The sequence below is a fragment of the Pteronotus mesoamericanus genome, unplaced genomic scaffold (genome assembly GCF_021234165.1).
Source record: "Pteronotus mesoamericanus isolate MK-2021 breed Mesoamerican mustached bat unplaced genomic scaffold, CSHL_Meso_final contig_116, whole genome shotgun sequence".
In the NCBI taxonomy this organism is placed as follows: Eukaryota; Metazoa; Chordata; class Mammalia; order Chiroptera; family Mormoopidae; genus Pteronotus; species Pteronotus mesoamericanus.
Window position 1 is genome coordinate 4937197 of NW_026555027.1, and position 21569 is coordinate 4958765.

Consider the following 21569-nt stretch of genomic DNA (forward strand, 5'->3'; position numbering starts at 1 on the left):
TTCAAGCACAATCAAAATAACTTTGGCCCAGAATAATTTACAGAGGAGAATGTTTGAATTTTGTCCTTTCCTGCTCTAGAGCCGATCCCAGGCCCCCACCAAACCCTCTCCACGCCGCATGGCGCATACGCCGTGCCCAGCTGTAGATTTTTTACATGTATTTATTTAATCTCAAAACCATCCTGGCACATGAGTGTTCTCTCCATTTTACGGACGAGGAAATGGAGACAGGAGCAGCTAATGAACCTGCTCCAAGTCCCTCCAGTTCGAAGGGATCGAAAGCTGGTGTCAGGGTCCGGATCGCTTACCTTGTCCTCCCTTAAGAGAGTGTCAGTCCCCCAGCCAGGGGACAGCGTTCTTCAGCGCCTCGGGAGCAGCGGCGTGTATCTGGTCACTGCTGCCATAATAACGCAGAGTAGCAGTGACCGCAAAACCTAGGGACAGGCACAGAGCAAACAGTAAGTGCGGGCCTGCGGGTTCGCTGGCGCGCTTGGGCCAGCTCGGGCCCTGCTGTCGTGGGGTGCACTCACTCACGTGTCTGGGCCGCCTGCCTGTGCCGATGAGAGGGGCCTCAGCTGGGGTGACGGGGGCTCTGAGCTCTGCTCCGTGTGTCCTGGTCTGCCAGGAGGTGCCAGGGCGGGCGAGGAGGGTCGCCCTGCTCTGTGCCAGCCTCTGCTGGTGTCTGGCCTGCTGCTGCCCCGTTAGGGAAATAAAGCGAGTCATGCAGCCCAGATTCAAGGGGTGGGGGGGAGAGACCAGACCGCCTGCTTGGTGAGGGGGCTGCCAGGCCCAGGACAAGGGGTGCAGGTGCGGGGAGGGGCGGAGGATGGGCTGGGAACGCCGTCCTGCTCCCACAGTGGCTTGGCCCCAGCGCCTCACGCACACTCGGAAGCCCCCGCGAGCGTGAAAACCCGGCTGTGGCGGCCGCTCACCCCCATCTCCCGCCCCCCCCCCGCCCCCCAGCAGCTCTCTGCAAGTCCCCTGCACTTAACGGAGAATGTTTGTCCTATGAGTTCTCCCTCCTGAACTCCCCCGGCGCTGGCCCTCGGCCTCCGGTGGCCTTCTCCCCAAGCCCACTCACTCCTGCTCGCCCTCCGGGTCCACTCAGGGGCCTCCTCGCTGAGGAAGCCGTCCCTGGGGACGGCCTCGGGCCTCGCCGATGCCGATGCCGTGGCCGTCGTAAGCGCCTGACTGCGTTGCAGTTATCGTCTCGTTCACATCTGTTGAGAAACAGTTCCCATACCATACAGTTCATCCTCTTAATGTACGTCGTTCAGTGCTCTTAATATAGGCGCAGAAGTGCAGCCTTCACCACCGTCTAAGTTGAGAGCCCTCCGTCGCCCCAGAAAGAAACCACACCCGCTGCCAGCCACTCCCCGTTCCCCACTCTCCCCCAGCGCTGGGCAGCCACTCGTTTCCTCGGCAGATTTATGGGCATTTTATATAAATGGAACCTGTGGTCTTCTGTGGGTGCCTTGTTTTACTTAACACAGTGTCTTCAAGGTTCGTCCATATACATCGTCCATGTAACATATATCACGACTTCATTCCCTTTAACTGCTGCATAATATTCCGTTGCTTGGCTACAATACATCGCATTTTATTAACCCATTCATCAGTTGATGGACATTTGAGTTCTCTCCGCTTTTTGATTATTACAAATAATGCTGCTGTGAACGTGAGTACAAGTCTTTTGTGGACATAAGTTTTCGTTTCTTTTGGGTGTAAACCTAGGAGTGGAAGTGCTGGGTCATATGCTAGCTCCATATTTAACCATTTCAGAAACTGCCAGACTCTTCCGAAACAACTGTGCCACCCTCTCACTAACGTTTGTCAGCCGTTGTTTCTGACCCAGCCCATCCTGATGGGTGTGAAGTGGTGTCTTATTTACTGTGGTTTTGATTTGCATTCCCCTAAAGGCTACCGGTGCTGAGCATCTTGTCATATACTTACTGTTTGTATATCTTCTTTGGAGAAATGTCTATTCCAATTCTTCATTCGTTTATTAATTAAATTGTCTTTTTGTTGAATTTTTAGAGGTTTTTAAATAAATTTTGCATCCAAGTTGCTTACCAAATATATGATTTATAAATATTTTCTCCCATCTTCCATATTTGCAATACCTCTCATCTTTATTTTGTGGGTGGTCTAATCCCTTTCTTGGTTGTAGCATTTACAGCACAGAAGTTTTTAATTTCAAGGTGGTTCAGTTTCTCTATTTTTTTTTCTTTTGTTGCTTATACTTTTGGTATGATCTAAGGAACCATTGTCTGATCTGAGGTCACCAAGATTTACCTCAGTATTTTCTTCTGAGAGTTTTATAGTTTTAGCTTCTCCATTTAGATCTATGGTCCATTTTGAGTTAATTTTTACATATGGGGGGGTAATTGTCTCTTAGGCATATAACCCCCACCAGACTACTCTCTCTGAAGACAAGGACTGTTCTTAGTCTTCCTTGACCCGCAGTGTTTACACAAGGAGCTCTGCTGATGGCGTCAAACCGTGTGGGCTTGAGAGCCTCGAGAGCTGGCTAGTGAATGCGGCTTTATACCCTGGCAGCCTGCACCAAAGGGCACCCGCCCTCCACATTCTGTGAGGGTTGTGGCTTTGTTTACTGCTGTATTTATTGCTGGTAGGTAGTTGAGGGTATTGCCCCTTCTTCCATGTGACAAGATATTTGTTGAACTCTCCTCTAAGTGCCGGGCTCTGCGCTGGCCTTCCGGGCCTCGCGCGCAGCATCCTTTTCACTACCTGGGCTTCCTTGGGGGCTTGTGCTTGTTTCGTGGAGACTGATACATGGCTCCTGGATGTCCGCGTTGACGTTGTCTGCCAGAAGCTTTTAATGCTACTTCTAAAGCGCGGGCATCACCTCGTGTCATTTGTTTTAATACTGCTCTCTTTTTATTCTGTTTTCTTTAACTCCTTAGCATTCTTTTATTTTATCTTCTTAAATTATATATATTATTGAAGCTACCTTAAGTATTTATTTTGGAACAAAGCTGAGGTTTTTAAAAAAAAGTACAGAAACCAACTTTTCTCTATTTGAGAAAAAGATCATCAGAAAGTGTTTATAATTGTATCTATAATTTGGCACATATAGACAATGCCGTTGTGTATGAGCTGTTTCTTCTTCTAGTCTCACGTTTGAAGGAAAAGGCATCAGATCACCCTTGTTCACAGGGCCAGGGCAAGTGCACACCAGCTGGCCTGGCCAGCGTTCGGAGGCGGCCGTGACATCGCAGGGCCGTCAGTCCAAAGAGCAGCGTTGTTTGTGGGTGGGCTGTGAGAGTGTGTGTTTATGATACTTTGAGCCCTTTGATACCTGGAGTCCTCTAGGTAGTTCCTGCCAAGTTGGCTCTCATGCCCCAGCGTAACCTTTGATAGCACATCATCTCCTGGCCAAATCGTTGGATCCAAGGCAAAGTCATCGGCTAAGAATAGAAGCACAGGAAAGGCGAGAAACGAGGCTGGTGTGGCTGCCAGCCGCGGGTGGGTCCCTGCCTGTGGATCCTGGTCACCGCGGTAGAAGTGACCCAGCGAGAATAAACGTTCCCTGCGGAGGGCGGGCCCGGCCGTCACCTCAGTCATTGCGAGGACTCTGTGAGTGCAGGGTCAGCGAGGCCAGAGCGAGGGCGGAGTGAGGAGGGCGTTTCCCCGCTAGAGGGCCTGTCACTGGACTGCCATTGACCTCTGCGTCTCAAGGCTGTGGAGGCCACGCTCCCACTGCCCCAGGACTCGGGTCCTTAAGGACCCGCCTGGCCAGCGAGCACCCCTCGGAGGACGGAGGACGGAGGACGGAGGCCGGTGATGGCGGACACGAGTCTTTCCGAGACCGTGTCTCCGGGGACGCTCTTCGTTGGCCTCCCTGGCCCCGCAGGCCTCTGCCCCCGGAAGCCCGGCCGAGGCTGTTTCCTCCACAGTCCGACTCTGGTGGCCTGGGAACTTGTCCTAGTGCTTCAGACTGCGTTGCAGTCAGTGTACCACTGAAACCATGAGTTTCCTGAAAGAGAAGTATGGGACATTTAGCTGATGTTTCTAACAAGGCTCTTTATGGGGCAGTACATTCCAGGCTGCAACCAATCAATGTGTAAGTGGACTTCTGGGTTGTAGTGTAGTAATAGGGAAAGAGCTGCCCACGTTGGGAAGCGTTTTGCGGAATAAAACATGATTGACATGATTGACATGGTTTCAGGAAACCATGAGTTTCCTGAAAGAGAAGTATGGGACATTTAGCTGATGTTTCTAACAAGGCTCTTTATGGGGCAGTACATTCCAGGCTGCAACCAATCAATGTGTAAGTGGACTTCTGGGTTGTAGTGTAGTAATAGGGAAAGAGCTGCCCACGTTGGGAAGCGTTTTGCGGAATAAAACGTGAAAACACTAGAATAGCCTGGTGACTTGAAGTATCCATAGTGTGTGGATAAATGCTTTCTAAGTGGTGACGCTGAAAGGTTATTTGAGCGCTGGCAGGGTGGCTTGGTTGGTTAGAGCGTTGTCCCATGCACCAGAAGGTTCGCTTCCTGGTCAGGGCAATAGCTAGGCTGCAGGTTCAGTCCCCAGTCAGGGTGCATACAGCAGGCAACCGGTCAGTGTTTCTCTCCCTCCCTGGTATCCTCAGGTGACGATTTAAAAAAAAAAAGAAAGATGATATGAATTTAGTGTTTTTTATTCCTTTGTGGTCTCTCTCAAACACTGGTAAATTTCTACTCTGTCCCATCAAAATAATTGCAGAGTCAAAATTACTGAGTTTTTATATATACATTAAATTGTTTACTCATAGATTTATTTAAACATCCATCTCTAGGTGAATTTTCCTTTTCCCCATGCCTTCCAGCCTAGTACATCTTTGGTATTTTTCTTGCTCATTGGTGTGATTTTCCTTAGTCATTCATCCCAGGGGAGAAACGCACGTAGTCCGGTCGCCTTCTGCCTCACATCTCACGTGCAGCTGGACTCTCGGGCTTGTCCATTCTCATCTTCTAAAGTGTCCGTGTGTCTTTTTGTCATTCCCGCTATTTCCCATCATTGTCACTGCCTCTCGCCTGGGCTGTGCAAGGGAGATTTTAAGAGTTTCCCTTCCTCCTGTCTGGAGTTTTTAACATTAAGGGTTATAACCCATAACGGGCTATGAAGTCAGTTTAGTGATGATGACTGGAGTTGTTTTTAACAATACAATAAAATAAAATAGAAATATTAGAAATCTCAGAAAGTAAGGGCCTTTTTTGTTTAGGATTGCGTGTGTGTGCATGCGCGTGCCATGGATCATTATTACAATGTGTTCGTCATTGTAAGTCGCAGTCAGGAGAACGTGGAGGCCGGAGGTCTGGTCTACCACGTTCGTGTGCCCTGCTCCACACCCCTAATGCAGCTCTGTGCCCTTCAGAGTTACTGTTCCAGAACGAGCACCTCGTCCTCTCGCTGCCCTGCCTAGGAGCCTCCATTCGCTTCAGCCTGCCCTTGCAGGATGAGGCCCGCACTCCTGAACGTGGCTTCCGAGGCCCCTCGTGATTCGCACTGAAGACGCCTCGGGTGCTGTTCTCCCTGCCCTGACCCCATACGTCCACCTCGTCTCCGGCCACGTCACTCCTCCTTCTTTGGTCCAGACCCGCCTCCGTGCCGTCCCCCTGCCTGGCTCTTCCTGCTGCTTCAGTCCGTGAGGGGGGTGGTGGGCTTACCTCTGAAGGCCCAGGTCAGGTATCACTGGTTTTGGGAAGTCCTTCCCAAGCACCAGACATCCTGCTGTGCCATTGTCTGTTCTTGGTCTGTTTACCTGACAGGCTCTCCTCCTGCCTGGCTCGGTGAGGGCAGGCGGGAGCTGAGGCCACGTGTTGGGCGATGTGGTGCCCCCGCCTCGGCGGGGGCTGCGCCGCCGGCTGTGTGGGATGCGTTCTGCGGCGCCGGATCGGTGGGTAGGCTGGGACACCTCCACGGGTCTGACCTGCCAGGCTCCCTTGTCTTGTTCTTTGTTTGGGGTTTCTTTAAATTAATTTTTAAACATTTTTGTTGTTTTTAGAGAGAGAGAGATGAGGGGGGAGAGAGAAACACCGATTTGCTGTTTCTACTTATTTATGCATTCATTGGTTGATTCTCATATCTGTCCTGACCAGGGATTGAACCCCAACATTGGCGCATCGGGACGCCTCTCTAACCAGCTGAGCTACCCAGGTGGGGCTCCTTTGTTTTTTAAAGTAAATCTTCCTATTTATTTAAGTGCTTTCTGAAATGTTTTTAGATCTCAAAGACAGAATTAGATTGGTTCATCGAAGATTTGGAAAAGGAAATTAAAAAATGGCAACAGGAGAAAAGAGAAATGCAAGAAAGACTCAAAATACTGAAGAAGAAAATGAAAAGGATTTCACATGCCATTGAAGTGTAAGTAACGATTGAAAGGCATGGTTTTTATTATTGGGGTGGGGATGTTTTGGTTATTTTAACGTTTTTGATACTCAGATTCAAACTCTGTCGTAAAGTGTAAGTTTAGCTACTGTTTCATTTCATTTTAAACAATATCTGTTGGGGAATTATGTCACCTAAAACTTTCCCCAAACCTCCAGGTTTGCAGATTAATAAGGTAGGGCTGCATTAACAGAGAAGTACTTCTTTCCAGTCTGCACACCACCTCCACTGTGAACGTGACATGGGACCTTTTGCCTTATCTGAAGTGAAGGGGCTAGTCTAGATCTTAAGCTTCTCCTCAGCACTGAGATTCGGTGATGGTGAATTTATCTTGGGTTACTCTCATCCTGAATCCCTAAATCATTAAGTTTGGCCCTGTGGTGTGAAGGATTTGGAAATACATGTGGACATTACCGTTGTCAGATGGGCCAGTTGGTCGGAAGGTTCCCTATGATTGATTCCCGACCCGCTCCTCTTCTCTAAACAGTGATACGTCCAGAGATTTGCTCAGCTTATTTGTGACCTACCGCTGGCTAACAAGGCCCCTGAGCTCAGTGGCCTGGGCTCACAGCCACTTGACCGGATCGTGACCTTTTACTCCGGGCTGTGTGCAGCGAGGCCGTTCCCCCGCCGCCGCCAGCCACTCCAGCAGCTCCTCCGCTGGCCGCCTGTCCGGGGGCCGGGGTGCTGCGGGGCCTCGTTCTCTTCCTCACCATGTAGTTTCCAAGCTTGTCCCTCTCCGTGTCCTCTTCCCGCGGCTTCCATCTATGTGGTCTCTTCGCCCGGTACCCAGCATGGCAGCCAGCCTTCCCGCGTGGTGGCCGGGGGCTCTGGCAGCGCAGAAGCGGCAGCTGCCGGCCCGGGAAGGCCTGGGCCCCGAGCTGGGGGAGCCTCGCCGCCACCGCTCTCTGTGGCCCTGGGCGGTGGCAGGCCCCGCCCCGGTGGAAGGGCGCAGTCGCCTGGGCCCCACGCGTTCGGGCCCTTCCCTGCGCCACGGAGCCTCACGGGGTGGCTCTCGCTGTGAGGCCTGCCGCCTCCGCCGGGCCTTGCCGCGTGTGCTCGGTCACTGCATTAGGGCACATTCACAGGAATGACGCTGTCCCTAAGGCGCCTCACCTCTCCATGTTTGAGCAGGTCTGGCCTTACTCGTTATCTAAAAATTCAGATATATTTATACTTAATGTATATTTCCATACGCTCAGTTTAGGCATACCGTCCAATGAGACAATAAAGGAATCTGTTGGCGATGATAAAATATTTTTTCTCTGCTAGCATAAAAACTAACCATTTCTGCTGGGGAATAAATTTTTAAAAACATTTTTAACTTTATTTAATGAACAGGGTAGGCAAGAGGAGGTTTCCAGTTGTAAGTGCATGAAACAGTTTATTGTATTATTATTTATTTGTTGTATTTTTTCCATACAAACAACTATAAACATATTTTTGTTCATTCCTGTATTTCTTGGCCTTTTTCTGTCACCAGTGAAAGATAAGCCATAGGCTTCTCTATGTTTTTTACACTTTCCAAATAAATTCTTTATATTTAGATTCTAAAGTAAAACCTTAAATGTTTAGGTCTCCTAGAGAAGCTCAGGGGATATGAGGAATGATTTGATGTTTCCGCATCTCAGATCACACTTAGTATAAAAATGGGCGGGACGCAGGGAGCCCCGGGCTGGCGCAGCGGGCCAGCCAGGGGCAGCTGTGGAAGACGGTCCAGGCTCCCGAAGGAGCCGCGCAGAACCGAGCCCTCTCAGGACGGAGTTTACGAATGAGGGGAAATGGCATTTAAGCTGGTTCTCCGCGGAGCCTTGGTGTGTTCAGCGAGGACAGGCGACCAAAGAGTGTGTAGGAGAGCGTGGAAGGAGCAGTACAACTTACTCCGCACAGGGCAGTGCTCAGCCGTCAGGTTGACACACTCTGAGGGGTTGTCAGACCGCCTGTGTGAGCGTGTGCGCATGTGTTGGACTCTAAGTTCTACTTTAAAGAACAGAGGCTGTTTGCACTCTGCATGAGAACCACTGGGCATGCTGTGCTCCTCCCTGTCTCGTGTGGAGCCGCCCAGAGGTGCCCCTGGAAGTGGACTGAGACAGGGTGACCCACGCGGCAGGCGTATGACTTAGTGATCAAAGAATGGCCGAAGTCGGCGGTCTGCCCTCCGAGTGTAAAAGGAATACTTCCCGAAAGGAGAATGACCCAAATTCTTTGCCTATTTAGAAGCTACTAGAAATGACACAAAATGCAAAAACTTGTAAAGAACTCAATATCTGCATGTGTGGGTAGAATGTACCCTGGGATCAGGGTTTTTAAAAAAAAAAAAAACTTGGAAAATTAATTAAAATTTTGCTATTATGCTTTCATAGGTACGCCGAGAAAAGTGACAGGAGGGATAAGGAACCGGAATTCCTTCTGGATCAGTCCTTTGAAATCAGGCAAATTAAGCTTAAATTTATTTTCTCTATCTTATTATACTTTCATTACTAGAGGCACAAGCACACTACACTTCTAAATAGAGTGTTGCTTATCTGTGTTTCAAATGATTATGTTTTTCTTTCCTTTATTTTCCGTTTTATTCTTTAATATTAAATAGATTTATTCCTTAGTACTTTTATGTGATGTTTCTACTTTTATTTCATATAGTCAGTATTAAAAAATTCTGAATTTAGTGTTGAATATGCCTCTTTTCCCTTGAATTAATTTGAAACTAAATGTGTTTTTAAAAACTTCTTTCGTGTTAACGTGAAATGTCAGACTCAACTGTGTTATGGTAGTTTGCTGCTCTGTGATTATAGGTTCATTAAAGAATTTTTATTACGAACCTATAAAAAGTTTTCTTTTTGATCTTTAGCAATGGAAACAGTGTGTTCACATGCCGGTGAGCAGCCTGTCCGGTAGCCAGCAGCTGCCTTCTGCTTCTCAGATTGTTTCACAGACACCTTCCCACTCACGGCATGGTCCGCGGCCACCTTTCTCTTCGCTGTTACAACCGTGTTGCCACGGACAGCTTTGTATCGATCATTGTTTCCCCTGGGTCCTTTCCTCATGGCAGGGGTCCAGCTCGCACTGCTGACTCACAGGGCGAGGGATGCTCCCTAAAGCTTGTCAGCTGCTCTGGCGGATTCGCCCCCCGCGGCTGCTGGTGAAAACGGCGAGCCGCGCTCTCCGCGCTCCCATCAATGCCTTGCTCTCAGGTCCTTTTTTCCTTTGATTGTCTGCGAGGCGCAGGCGGCACCTGGGAGCATGGCGCGCAGTGTTTGGCAGGAGGTTACTGTGATGTCTTTTGGTGGCATGATTTCAAAGTTAACCTGGCTGTAGCCTTTGTAATCTCACTGGTTGAATTGTTTTCAGCAAGTGTTTTTTCTTTACTATTTGCAGTGATGCAATTGCAAATGAGAAAATGAAAATGGAAGAGAACATAAAGAAAGGGAAGGAGCATTATGAAGAGGTTCTTCAAAGAGCTGTGGCTGCAGAGGTGAGCCCAGGCCCGGGGTGACCGACGGCTGGGGCAGGCGGTCCTGGCTCTGTGTCGGATCCCGCCCGAGGCGCAGCAGCCCTGCCGGAAGGCGTGCCGCCCACGACGCCACCTCCGGGGCGGCCACTCCTCCTTGCCAGTAGCTTTTTTTTCCTTTCTAAAGATTTTACTTACTGATCTGTTAGAGAGAGGGGAAGGGAAAGAGACAGAGAAGGAGAGAAGCATTGTTGTGTGAGAAACAGTGGCCTCTCAAACGTCCCCAACCGGGGACCTGGCTTGCAACCCAGGCCTGTGCCCTGACCAGAAATCAAACCGGCGACCATCCGGTTCGCAGGCCAGCACCCAATCCATTGAGCCACAGCAGCCAAGGCTGTAGCTTTTTAATTGTTTACCCTTATGCTTAATTTGTATAATGTAGCTGTAACCTCCTTTCCTTATTTAACATTATAACTCAGTCATTTTTTTGTGCTCTCCACTTTGAATGGACGGCTTCATTACATTTAATCAAGATCTATATACCATGAAGTAGCCAACCATAAAACATATTTGCCAATACTAGAAGAGGAACTTGAAAATCATCCACTTACTATGACTATACTTTCTCCTCCCCCCGGAAGAGTACATGGCAGTGTGAGTGCACTGGGCGAGAAAGCAGTGAGCAAAACTCAAAACAACGCCCCCTGGCTCTGTATTGTTCAGTTCCGGAAACATGCTCGTCTTTGTCTAATTAAGAAGTAAATGTTGTTTATATGTGACTGTGGTTATTCTGGGAAAATTAAAAAAGGCTTAGCTTATACAGTCTGAAAACAAGAGTCTTCAGTGAGACACCGACCGTGCAGCTGCTTCTACGGAGAGGAAAGGAAAAGCAAGTACCTGTAGTCTGCGGGCGCTGTGCCCACGCCTGTGTCCCAGGGCTTGTCGGTGCTCGTGTGCTACCACCTGGCGAGCAGTTTGCTGGTGGGTCCCGTCAGGGTTCCTGACACCGGGGCTGAAACAGGCGATCCTGCGCGTCCTGCCAGGACGCTCACAGCGTGGCCGGGGGGCTTGTGGGGAAGCAGGAGAGCATACGGCTGTCGATGCCCGTGCTGAGAACAGCCTCTCTGCGACCTCTGAATCCAGCAGGACACACGGCCTCGGGTGGTTCTGTGGGCCCCGGCCCACTGTTCACCGCGGACAGGACCGAGGGTCACTGACGCCCACCAGGGGCATGCATGCACGTGGCCAGCCTCGCTCTGTAAGCACGTGGGGCGTGTCATATCTGAGAACAGCTTCACTTAAGGTCCCGTGTTTTGCTGTGGATGATGCAGTCCTGTGTATAATGTGCATCCACATTTTTGTGCACATTATACAGAGGATCGTGTAATCGTTGCATCCATGTATAAAGCGCACTGTTATTTTTCCCTAAAAAATGTGGGCAAAAAAGTGCACGTTGTACATGGAAGAATATGGTATATCATTTTACTGTCATTTTGTTATTCTAGTTTCAAATCTAAAAGGTCCAATTCATGTTCACCTGAGCGAACTGACAATGTAATCAAGGTCTGGTGATTTGGTCATTGTACATCATTTAGGAAGAAACTTCAGAGTGGGTTAGAAGGTTTAAGCTTCAGCAACTTTAAAGAGTTTTGGTTTTTCAGTTTTAAAGTGCTTAAACGCTCTCTGATCTAACCGTAGGTGTCCGTGCTTGAAAACGGGAAGGAGGCAGAAGTGTTCAAGCTGCGGGCTGTGGAGGCGCAGGCAGAAGGGCACCTGAAGAACCTGCGGCAGCCGGGCAGGTACGCTGCGGCCGTGGGCGCGCTTCCCCGTGCACTGTGTAGTCAGTAAGTGGCAGGTGGCTTGAGGAAAAAAAATTAGAGGCAGGGCCATTTTATTTTCAGTAGTTATACAATTAACACATGTCCAGTGGTAGAAAAGACAAAAATGATAAAGATTATCCATAATTCTAAATGGAGGCATAGTTAATATTTTGGAATAAATTCATTAACTATTTGAAAAAAGTGGAAATTTGTATTTTTCCCCACTAAGTACGGGAAACGTCCGCCTCCCCGACCGACGCTTAGCGTTGTCCTGCCTGCCGCGGGACGGCTGCGAGGGTGCCAGCACGCAGGCAGCTGCAGTGTCTAGTTCGTTATTTCTTCGTTTTTAAGAGTCAGGGTTTTTTCCCACCTGTGAGGATCTTTCTGACTGAAGGTGACCTGATGAGCCGAGTCGGGCTGCAGGACGTGGGCGGCTGCGGGGGCCTGCGGTGTCCAGGCTGTGCCTCGCGGCGTGCGGCGCGCCGCCTTCTCCCTGGCAGCATCCACGCCCTTAGTGTGCCCGTATCCTGGTACCCTGGCCTCTCCTCAGGGTTCTAAAGCTCTGCCCATTGCGCCAAAGAACAGGAAAAGACAAGGCATCAAAGGCGTATGCGGCGTTTCCCCTAGGGTGAACCCTGAGAGTTGGCACAGGCACAGATTTGAAAGTGTCTCTGATTTTCTCGGCGAAGGAGCAGAAAGCCCGAGTGTCGCTTTCAGGGGACCCTGTGCGGAGGTACTGAGATCAGCAGTCTCCTTGCTGACGCCAGGCCCCCCCTTTATTTTACGTAAGGTGGGAATTAGGGTTTATTGCAATGTTTCAAATGTTCCAGGGTGCCTTTTTTTCTTTAAATTCACAGACAGTGTATAATGCTAAACGTGATTGTCAAATGAAGTATGGCCAAATATTCGAGTTTGGGGAAAAAAGTTAAAATTCAGGAGAATATTTGCTCTCTGCCCACCAGTTTTGGGGTTGGGGTTAGGTCAGTTACTACAATTTCCTAACGTGCTTCTAGGGGTGTTTTTAGAATGTGCAGTTCTTAAAAAATGGGGTTTTTTGTGCGTGATCATGTGAAATATATCTTTCATGTTTAAAGGTTTTTTTCATGTGTACTTTAGTGCTTTCGATTTTAAAACTATTTTAAAGTGAACATAGGGCATTTTCATGTTTTCTTACTTCCTCAGTGACTCTGCAGAGCATCCTGAGCTGGAGTCTGAAGTGCGTGAGTGGGAGTCATTTCTTTCCAATGTGAGAAAAGAAGTTGAGAGAGCAGAGGTGAGTTGTGGAATAGCCTGGAATGCTCAGAATGTGCATGATGGTTCAGATTCCTTTTTTGAGGTGGTGAAGGCAATGTGTAATTTTTGTTGAAATTTTAGGAAGATTTTTCCTAGAGGTAATGATATTTTCTTAACTGTCCTAAACTCTGTCCTGATTTGAGAGATTGGAGCAGTTCTGTAGGGTCAGACTGCAGAGCATTCTAACCAATGAGGCCTCATTCTGAACTTCTTTCCTTACAAGCAAGAAATAATCATTTTAGCACCTTTTGTTTCATCTGTGTTTCTTGGAAAGCTGTTGGCTGTTTTTAATGCGGAATAGGAGAAACAGCAGTCATCGATGACTGCGGCTTTTCCCTTGGCATTGGTTAGAAACGCTGAACACCTTTCCTTCCTCCCGCAGTCCCAGTTTGAGGAACACATTAAGGCGGTTAAAAGTGGCTCTCGGCTCAGCGACCTCCCCAGGGTGCAGATTTCTGAGCTTCCGTTTCCTGCCTGTCGCACAGTAAGTCCGTCTGCCGTCGTCCTTTCGAAAGGAAGGGCATGCGTGATGGGCCACGGCTCCTTTCTGGACTGGCCCACGTGGTCGGAGGTGGTTGTCTTCTGGGAGTGGGGGCAGGGCAGATTAATACTTGCCTCAGTGTTTTCATTCTCCGTGCTGCTGGTTAACCTGTGAAGCCTTACAGCAAACATTCCAGTATAAATGGAAGACATTCCTCCTGCATCGGGGCCTGAGGAGAGGACTGGGCGACCCCACTGCTGGGCCAGGCCCCTTCCTTTGTGGGCGCTGGGGCGCGCGTGTTTTCCTGAGTTTGGTAGAGCGCTCCAGGTGCAGCAGTGTAAGCATATTCCTCAACGCTTAGAGGCGTAAGACCACAATTGGGAAGTTAAGGTTTGTTTTCTCATTAAATACGGAATCAAAACTATCAAAACTGCTCTATGTGAGACACACAAGGGTTTTGTTGGTCTGGCATATTGTATTTTACTGCTGGTGTGAGGTATATGCTGAACCTTCTGAATAACAGCGATTGCCAAACCTTGATTTTTTCATTTTAAAATATGCAACATGGTAAAGAAAAGCATTAAGTTTACTCTGTGGACTTTAAAATATGGCTTAACCTAGTATCACTTTATTCTGGCATATATATTATTTGGATATAGCAGATGTTCGGTAACTACTAAGTGGAAATGAATTAATCTCAAGGGAGATCGGATCATAAAAATTCAAAGAAGGACCCTGGCCAGTGTGGCTCAGTTGGTCGGGCATTGGCCCGCAAACCGGAGGTCGTGGGTCCAGTTCCCGGTGAGGGCACATGCCTGGGCTGCGGGCTCAGTCGTGTTCGCGGTGCGTACGAGAGGCAGCCCACCCATGGATGTTTCTCTCCCTGTCTTTACCCCTTTCTTCCCCTCTCTCTCTGCAGTCAATAAGCCTGTCCTCAGGTGAGGATAATAAAGAAAAAAGAACTTAAAGGCGGGGGGGAGGGGGCAGAGAACAGGGCCCGGAGGTATTCGGGAGGTGCAGCTGAGAAAGCTGTGCTGCCCGTGAGCTCGGGACTCCGCGGGCGCGCCCTGAGAGGGGAGGACAGGTCCCGACTGCCGTCAGGATGACGTGGCGCCAGAGGCGGAGCAGGGGAGGCCACTCTGCTGAGCCTCGTGTCGGAGACTCGAGTTGCAGTGGCCCAGCAGTCACCCGGGTGGGTCGCCCACCATGAAGTCTGGGCGTGCAGAGTTAGGTCTCAGGGAAGCAGTTTTTGAAAGGGGGGTGTTATTGGCAGCAGGCCCTCTGTCACTGAGGCCTGAGAGACTGAAATGGCCCGCGGTGGGGGGCAGGGGGTAGCATCCTAAGGAGCTTCAACACCTAAGGCCACGGCCACACCTGCAGGGAATGGGCCCCAGGGAGGGGGCAAAGGAGGAGGCCAGCAGCACACAGAACGAGAACGTGACTGGCAACGTCCAGGTGTCCCTGGGGCTTAGTGATGGAGACTGCGGTGACCTTGGCAAGGGCAGCTTCAGGAGTGTTGGAGCAGCTCTCGATTTGACAGGCCCAAAGTGCAGCTGGGAAGGGAGCGGGTTCGGGGAGAAGTGAGGGGCAGTGCTCCAACCCTCACAGGAACTTTAGAGAGAGTTACATAGGAGGCAGAGGCCAATCCTTTTCTAACAGTGAACAGGTTATGTTGCAGTCATTCATTTTCTTAAACAAAAACCATTAGTTGTATTCAAGTTTCCTGTGCACTTGAGCACCGGGTTTTGCTGTGGCCCTGCCTCGTTGCCAGTCTTTGTCCATGGACGCCCCTCTGAGCGCTGCTGTGCTGTGCTCCTTGCAGGTGCGCCCTGAGTCACTTCCGGAGGCTCCTGGGACTGAGGACCCTGCAAGTCACGGGCCCGGAGGCCAAAAGGCAGTTCCCAAGGATGCAGGTCTGGTCTCCGCCAGCAACCGCCCAGCAGGGGCTCCCTCTGCACCACAGCCAACGTCGCCCTCCGGGCAGCCGAACGCCACCCCGCTGCCGGCGGGCACAGGCGCCGTCCGGGCGGCCCAGTCAACCCAGAGGCATGCCGCGGGTCCGAAGCTGCCAGCTCCCGCCGCCCGTGCCGCGCGGCCCAGCCAGTCTCCCAAAAAGCCGTTCAACACTCTCATCGGGCACCTGTCGGTGGTGTTCCCCTGCTACAGCAGGTACGAGCGCACAGTGGGGCTCCGTTAAAACGTCCATTGGCCTGAGGTTTCCTGATCAGACAATTGGGGGCTGAGGTGGAACGGACTGCATAATTGTTTCATTCAGAAAGACAAGGGCTGTTTTCCTTTTGTAAGCAATAAAGGTGAGCATTGTCAAATACGTTATTTAATGTGTGTATCTAGATTGAGAACTTCGAACACAGCAGAACCTGTGACAGTTTACTGAGCTATTGAAGAGACCAGTAACGTGCTGCAGCACTAGTTACGGCATCACTGAGTGAGCTGCAAGGCAGCAGTTCTATATTGTTTGGAAACCGTGAGGCATATGAGAGAAGGCGGCAGAGGCTCACACGCGGAGGGCCAGCACCTCCGGCTGTAGAGGTGTGGGGTTGGAAAGACGGGGTGTGGGGGCAGGTTCCGAAGGGAGCCCCGGGCCAGGGGTCAGAGGGGCGCTTCTGCCTGTCAGCCCAGTTCCCAGTCCGCACGCAGGGCTGCCCTTTGGCCGCGGCCTTGTTCCTGGGGTTGGGGCGAGGGGCAGAGGTGCTCCTGGTGTCCAGTGAAGGGGGCAGTGTGTCGGGGCTGCAGCCAGGGAGGCAGGGCTCCCCGGCCAGGAACAGCGCTCGGCCGTCAATCCACGTCCACCGGCGCAGACCTTGGACGTGCAGGGCCCTGCGACCCTTGCTGTGGGTGAGGTCCTCAAGGGAGGCAGTCAGCAAACTAGGTTCCTCGTAGATAGAGATTGCCCTGGTTTCAAGTCAGAACCAGTGGTGTCTGGTCGTTGGTGACGTCGCGTGAGTGGCTATAGGAAGACAGGTGTCTGCTGTCCCGAATGGGTCCAGCAGGTACACGGGCGATACACGTATATGTGTGAATGCGTGTATACATATACACACACACATATAAAAATGTGAAATTCTGTTGGGATGCGTATTTACAAACAATATAGGAATTGTCATAACTAGTTGGAAAGAATGATTCTGCTATTTTATATACAGTTACTATTGTTGTATACAAATTTATGTGTGTGTGTATTTGTTTCTCTTAGCTGTTGGATTGGTATTGTCACATAATAGGTCCTTTTTTGGCACATATAATACTTCTCGGCAGTAGAAGGCTTTGGCTTCTGCTGTCATTTCTCCCTTCTTTCCCTTTCAGCACCGAGCTGGCTGGTTTAATTAAAAAAGTGCGAAGCAAAAGCAAGAACTCGCTCGCAGGACTGAGTGTTGATGAAATTGTCCAGAGAGTGACGAGACACGTTCTGGATGAACAGGAAAACCAAAAGGTCAGTGTTTCATCCAGAAACAGCAAAATGCTCTACTTCACCATTATCTGGTTATAAAATGTGAGAATCGTAAAAAACAAAAACAGGCTTACAACCAAAATGTGGAGAGCAGTTTGCTAAAGACAAGACGGCCGAGCCTCTGGGTAGCTGACCCTTCTTCCCCACCCGCGCTCTCTCTGCAGCCGAGTGCAGGGCAGGACGGGAGGTGGCGTGAGCCCCGCCCCGTGGCTGTGACGGCTGTGCCTCCACCCAGAACCGAGGGGCAGAGGATGGAAGACGTGCCCGTGAGTGTTGCATGTGTGACCAGAGAGTCGGGGCGGAGGGTGGTGTGGTTTATTTTTTTTTTAAGAACAAGAAGGAAATCCATGACTTAGCCCCATTCTTCTCATTTCTAGACCTAATTCATTACCCCCTTAGAACAGTCAGTGAACAGCGGGGTTGTGGTCTCTGCTTTCCGGGCTCCCGGGGCCCCGCGGCGAGAAGCCCCTGGCATGACGGGAAGGAGCCCCCGCCCACCACACTGCCGGAGCCGGGCCCCCGGGCAGGCACCTACGTCCGTCGTCCACCGAGTGTGGCGTTCCGAATAGTTGGGAAGGACGATTTTTGCTTAACTGTCTCCTGTGTGACCAGGGGCTTTGGAATCACACAGACTCGGCCCCGTCACAGAGAAGCACTGAGCGCGGATCCTGTGTGCTGTCCAGTTGTTGTCGGAGCAGAGCTGCTGCACAGTTACAGGAACCCCAGCAGCAGCTCAGGCCTCCAGGCCTCCCGACCCTGCCCCAGCCCCGCTCCCGACCACGGCTGCGGCTGCAGGCCTTCCCTCCGCCCCGCCCGCCACCGGACAGCTGGTGAGCTGGTTCAGGGCCTCCTGTGCCTTGCCGGCTGCGGAGGATGCAGATAAGCAAGGCTCACGTCCTGCCTTCAGGGCGCTCAGACGGGGGTGCGAGGCAGGCGCAGTGAGTGGTGCCGAGGGGTGGGCGCTGGGAGCGGCAGGCGGACCTCCCCATGGTGCCGGGTCCCCGGGGGCCCTGGGCCCCGCCTCCCGTGCAAACACCTCTGAGCAGGCCACCCCGCTGGCCACCGCTGCCCCGGCGCCCCGCCCCTCCGCCCCTGACCTCCGGAGCCTGCTGACACGGACGGCTGGAGGGGCCCTGTGCGCTTTGCTTGATTTGTCCCAGTCGTCCACGTTCATAGACACTTCGGAAAATAGAAAACCAAACCTCTCTCAAGGGAAAGTAACCGTTTACCATTTTATCTTTCCCGACGCCTTTCTAGGCGTCTCTGTATATATTTCCCTTTGTTTTTTAAAATACGAATTATACAGTCATGGGATGCATACTGTCTTGTCACCTGCTCTTGGTCAGAGGGCTGTTGTGAGCAGCTTTTACATCAGGGACTATGAACTTCCATTCAGATTTTACTCGGTCACACAGTTGTCCATAGTGTAGATGTGACGAAAGCTTAGGTGACTGTCCCCAGCTATTAGAGAATTAGCTGAATGATTAATTTGTGATATTCAGTTAGTTCCATATTTAAGTATGGGATGCGATAAACAGACATTTGTGTATTTTACCAGGAAATCTGTTAACCATATAAAACTTTTTTCTCTGAGAAAATTAGAATTTTAAAAGTATACTTTTCTTTTTGCACTTTTATATTTTTTCCTAAGAAATGTTATTTAAAAGTCAGTTGTTTCTTTAGTCTGCTTAGCTGTGATTGGGAGTGATTTGCCACTTCAGTGGCAAAGGCGTTTGAAGGCCTCCTGTAGGAAGAGTCTGTGATAAAGAGGAATTTACGGGAATCAACCCTGATTTATTACGCGGCTGCGTTTGTGTCCGCAGGCATCGAGCGCACATCGCTGTGAAATGTGCCACGGGGTGATCAAAGCCAGAAACATGCGTGAGCTGAGGTGTGGGCACAAGTTGCACAAAGGGGTAAGCGCTCTCCTTGGCGGCCCTCACCGCGCATCTAGACTATGAAGTAGTTTGAAAACAAAAGGGACTTTTTCCCTGGGTGTCGAAGGTTTTCAAAGCACTTCCCCTGCCACCCTCGTGGGGTGTCACTGTTTCTGTTTCCCAGTCCCGGTGCTGGGAGCGGGGACGGGCCCTGGGCCATGCGCTGCGTGCTGCCTTCCTGCAGCACCTCGAGCCGGCGCCATGGGCTTCCCCGGCGAGGTTGGGGCTGACACCCCGAGCAGCGTCGGCGCCCCGACAGGTGACCTCACACACCCGTGAGCGAGGCGCAGGCTGGCCAGTTTAGTGCAGTGCATGAGTGAGCCTAACATTTCAGGGGAGAAAATCCAACCTTGCTGGTCCGTTGTGCCCAGTCCCAGCAGATTCCGGGATTGGGGGTCACTGTTTTGGCAGTTGCCCTGCACCCCATGCCAGGTTAGAAGAGATCGGGTCTCGGCCGTGGCAGCACGTGAATCCCTGAGAAAGAGGAAGATGAACACAGGGCGCCTCTGGGGGCGTCGAGACGGGCGTCTGCTGCTGGCCTGCCCGTTCCCGGTGCGCAGTGTCGTGCCCGGGCCCCCAGACCTCGCACACACCCAGCTCCGTGGTGGCAGCAGGCCGGCCGCTGGGGACCATGGTGGGCAGACAGGCTTCGGTCCAGACTGCAGGCGCAGGCTGGTGGGGTGTGCGGCAACCGAGGTCCGGCGGGCGGGACGAACCGGATGAGTGAGTCCGAGGACCAAGACAGCACCGGCCTCGAGAAGTCAGGGCACGAAGTGGAGCCGGGGTGGGCTGGCGGGGGTGCTAGAGGCACCCCCAGCCGGGTCAGGGGCCCAGAGCCCGTGGGCAGGCTCTGAGTGGCACCCCCCCCCCCCCCCCCGCCGGGGCCCCGTCCGCACTCCTGGCCTGAGCACCGGCATCCTGGGCGTGGAGCCGCTCGCTTCGAGGCAAAGCGCCGAGTCTCCTGCGGAGCTGCTGGGCACACAAGCCCCTCGTGCTCCTGAAGACACTGACCGGTTTCATTTTCTCTTTTCCAGTGCTTCCAGAAGGGTCTGAAAGGCCAGGGCACCTGCCCAGCCTGCCGCAAACGGGACCTCTTGTCGGAAGAGCGGCCTGCACCTTCTGGAAAAGGCCGCCTGCTGTCTTAGAGGGTCACGGCCCCAGAGGGTAATTGGCCGATTGCTGAATTGGAAGGAAAACATTACACAGCCTTCAGTGTCAAAGGCAAGCATCTGAAGACTCTGCACTGTGTCGCAGTGCTAATAAATGGAAATCTTCACGTAGCTGATAGGAACTGCCACACTGGTTCAACACTTTGGTAACAGCCAGGTGCTACTGGAATTGGTGTGACCGCCTCCCCGCGCGGGGCCTCCGCTGAGCCCAAGACGGCAGGCTCCTGCCGGGAAGCATAGGGGCGCCTCTGTACCGGAGTCCTTGACCTGAAAGGGCCCAGGTTGAAATTTTTCAAGAGTCAATATTCCTGAAAATATGCCAACATTCTTCCTCAAAGTTTCTGCATTTAAATAATGGGCTTAAGCCAACCACATTTTAATCATTCGTATTTGATGTTAAAATATTGGCTGAATTCGACCAAGATTCAAATCCCTTCATGTGACACATTGTGTGATTTTGATTGTTCGTTTTATTTCCTGAAAGTAGATTTGTAAAGTGCTTATTTGTCGTCTTATAGAGATAGAATCTGATTTTTGAAAATTGATTACAGACCACTTTCTTGTATCAAGACTATCTACTCCTGAAATCAAGGCTCCATATTCATATCCCAACCTCACATTTGAAACCTGTTTTGCACTCCCTCACCGTTCTCCTGAGTGGCGCTTGTGCTGCTTCATGATTAGACGATGGTGTTTGGGCACCAGTAGCTCGCAGCAGGCACCACGGGGAATGGTCACCATCAGTCCCCTCCCTCCTCCCACCACGAGAAATAGACTCTCGTGTGATAGACAATCCCACGGTGTCCCTGTCACATGCGTTCCATGTATGATGTTCGTGTGAAGTAACGCATGCACTCTTGTACTGTGGCCTTCTAACGATAGTAGAACCTTTAAAAAATCATTCTCTTTAGTGACTTATACACAGTGGCAAATGCAGAAACACGAATTCTCGACGCATTCCATTCCTCTCAGACAGGAAGGATCAGTAAATGTTCTTCAGTGTTCTTTGTGCCCCTGGACGCTCCCAGTCCCAAGTTTAGGAGCCGATCTGGCTGCCCTCCTCTGCCTTGTTCCCGTGAGTTTTGGTGTCCTGGTGACCTAGTCCATAGACGCTTATCCCTGCTTTGCCGCCGATTCTCCACGCGGGTCCGTGAAGCAGCATCTGCACGTTCCCAGTGACTGAGGACTGTAGACGTCAGGATGCGCGGGGACCAGCTCACAGCAGCACGTACAGGGGAAGCAGAGCAGCTGGGACGTGAGGGAACGTGTTTTGTACATAACTTCAGGCTTGTGAACCTGCCTTACACATGTCCTGTGCGTATCAAAATAAAGAGTATTTTTAAATGACATCAGTCCACTGGCGTGCTTGTCCATTCTGTGTGAAATAACGTTGAAAAAGATTCTACTGGAAATGCAAGACGCCTGTGTTCTGCTCACGTTTTTAAAAGCGATGCCATCAGGAAAGAATCAGGTTATGCCTGGGGAGTCTGACCGAGGGTCTCGGGATATTTCAGAGTCTGGGCCCAAATGGTCCTTTGTGTTCCCAAGACTGGCTC

The 21569-nt window shown here is 51.1% G+C and overlaps 1 protein-coding gene across 6 annotated transcripts in view; it reads left to right on the top strand.

Annotated features, from left to right (window-relative positions):
• Positions 1 to 21356, top strand: part of TTC3 (tetratricopeptide repeat domain 3) — a 108291-nt gene extending 86935 nt beyond the window's left edge. For all 6 annotated transcript variants that reach the window (XM_054578254.1, XM_054578261.1, XM_054578274.1 and 3 more), the window contains 11 exons: positions 6233 to 6372; positions 8760 to 8828; positions 9772 to 9868; positions 11543 to 11643; positions 12847 to 12937; positions 13340 to 13441; positions 15261 to 15607; positions 16763 to 16889; positions 17072 to 17173; positions 18731 to 18823; positions 19879 to 21356. In XM_054578254.1, the coding sequence (XP_054434229.1) occupies positions 6233 to 6372; positions 8760 to 8828; positions 9772 to 9868; positions 11543 to 11643; positions 12847 to 12937; positions 13340 to 13441; positions 15261 to 15607; positions 16763 to 16889; positions 17072 to 17173; positions 18731 to 18823; positions 19879 to 19989 (1380 nt within the window). In that variant the 3' untranslated portion in view covers positions 19990 to 21356. The remainder of the gene's footprint in view (positions 1 to 6232; positions 6373 to 8759; positions 8829 to 9771; positions 9869 to 11542; positions 11644 to 12846; positions 12938 to 13339; positions 13442 to 15260; positions 15608 to 16762; positions 16890 to 17071; positions 17174 to 18730; positions 18824 to 19878) is intronic.
• The last annotated feature ends 213 nt before the right edge of the window (positions 21357 to 21569 follow it).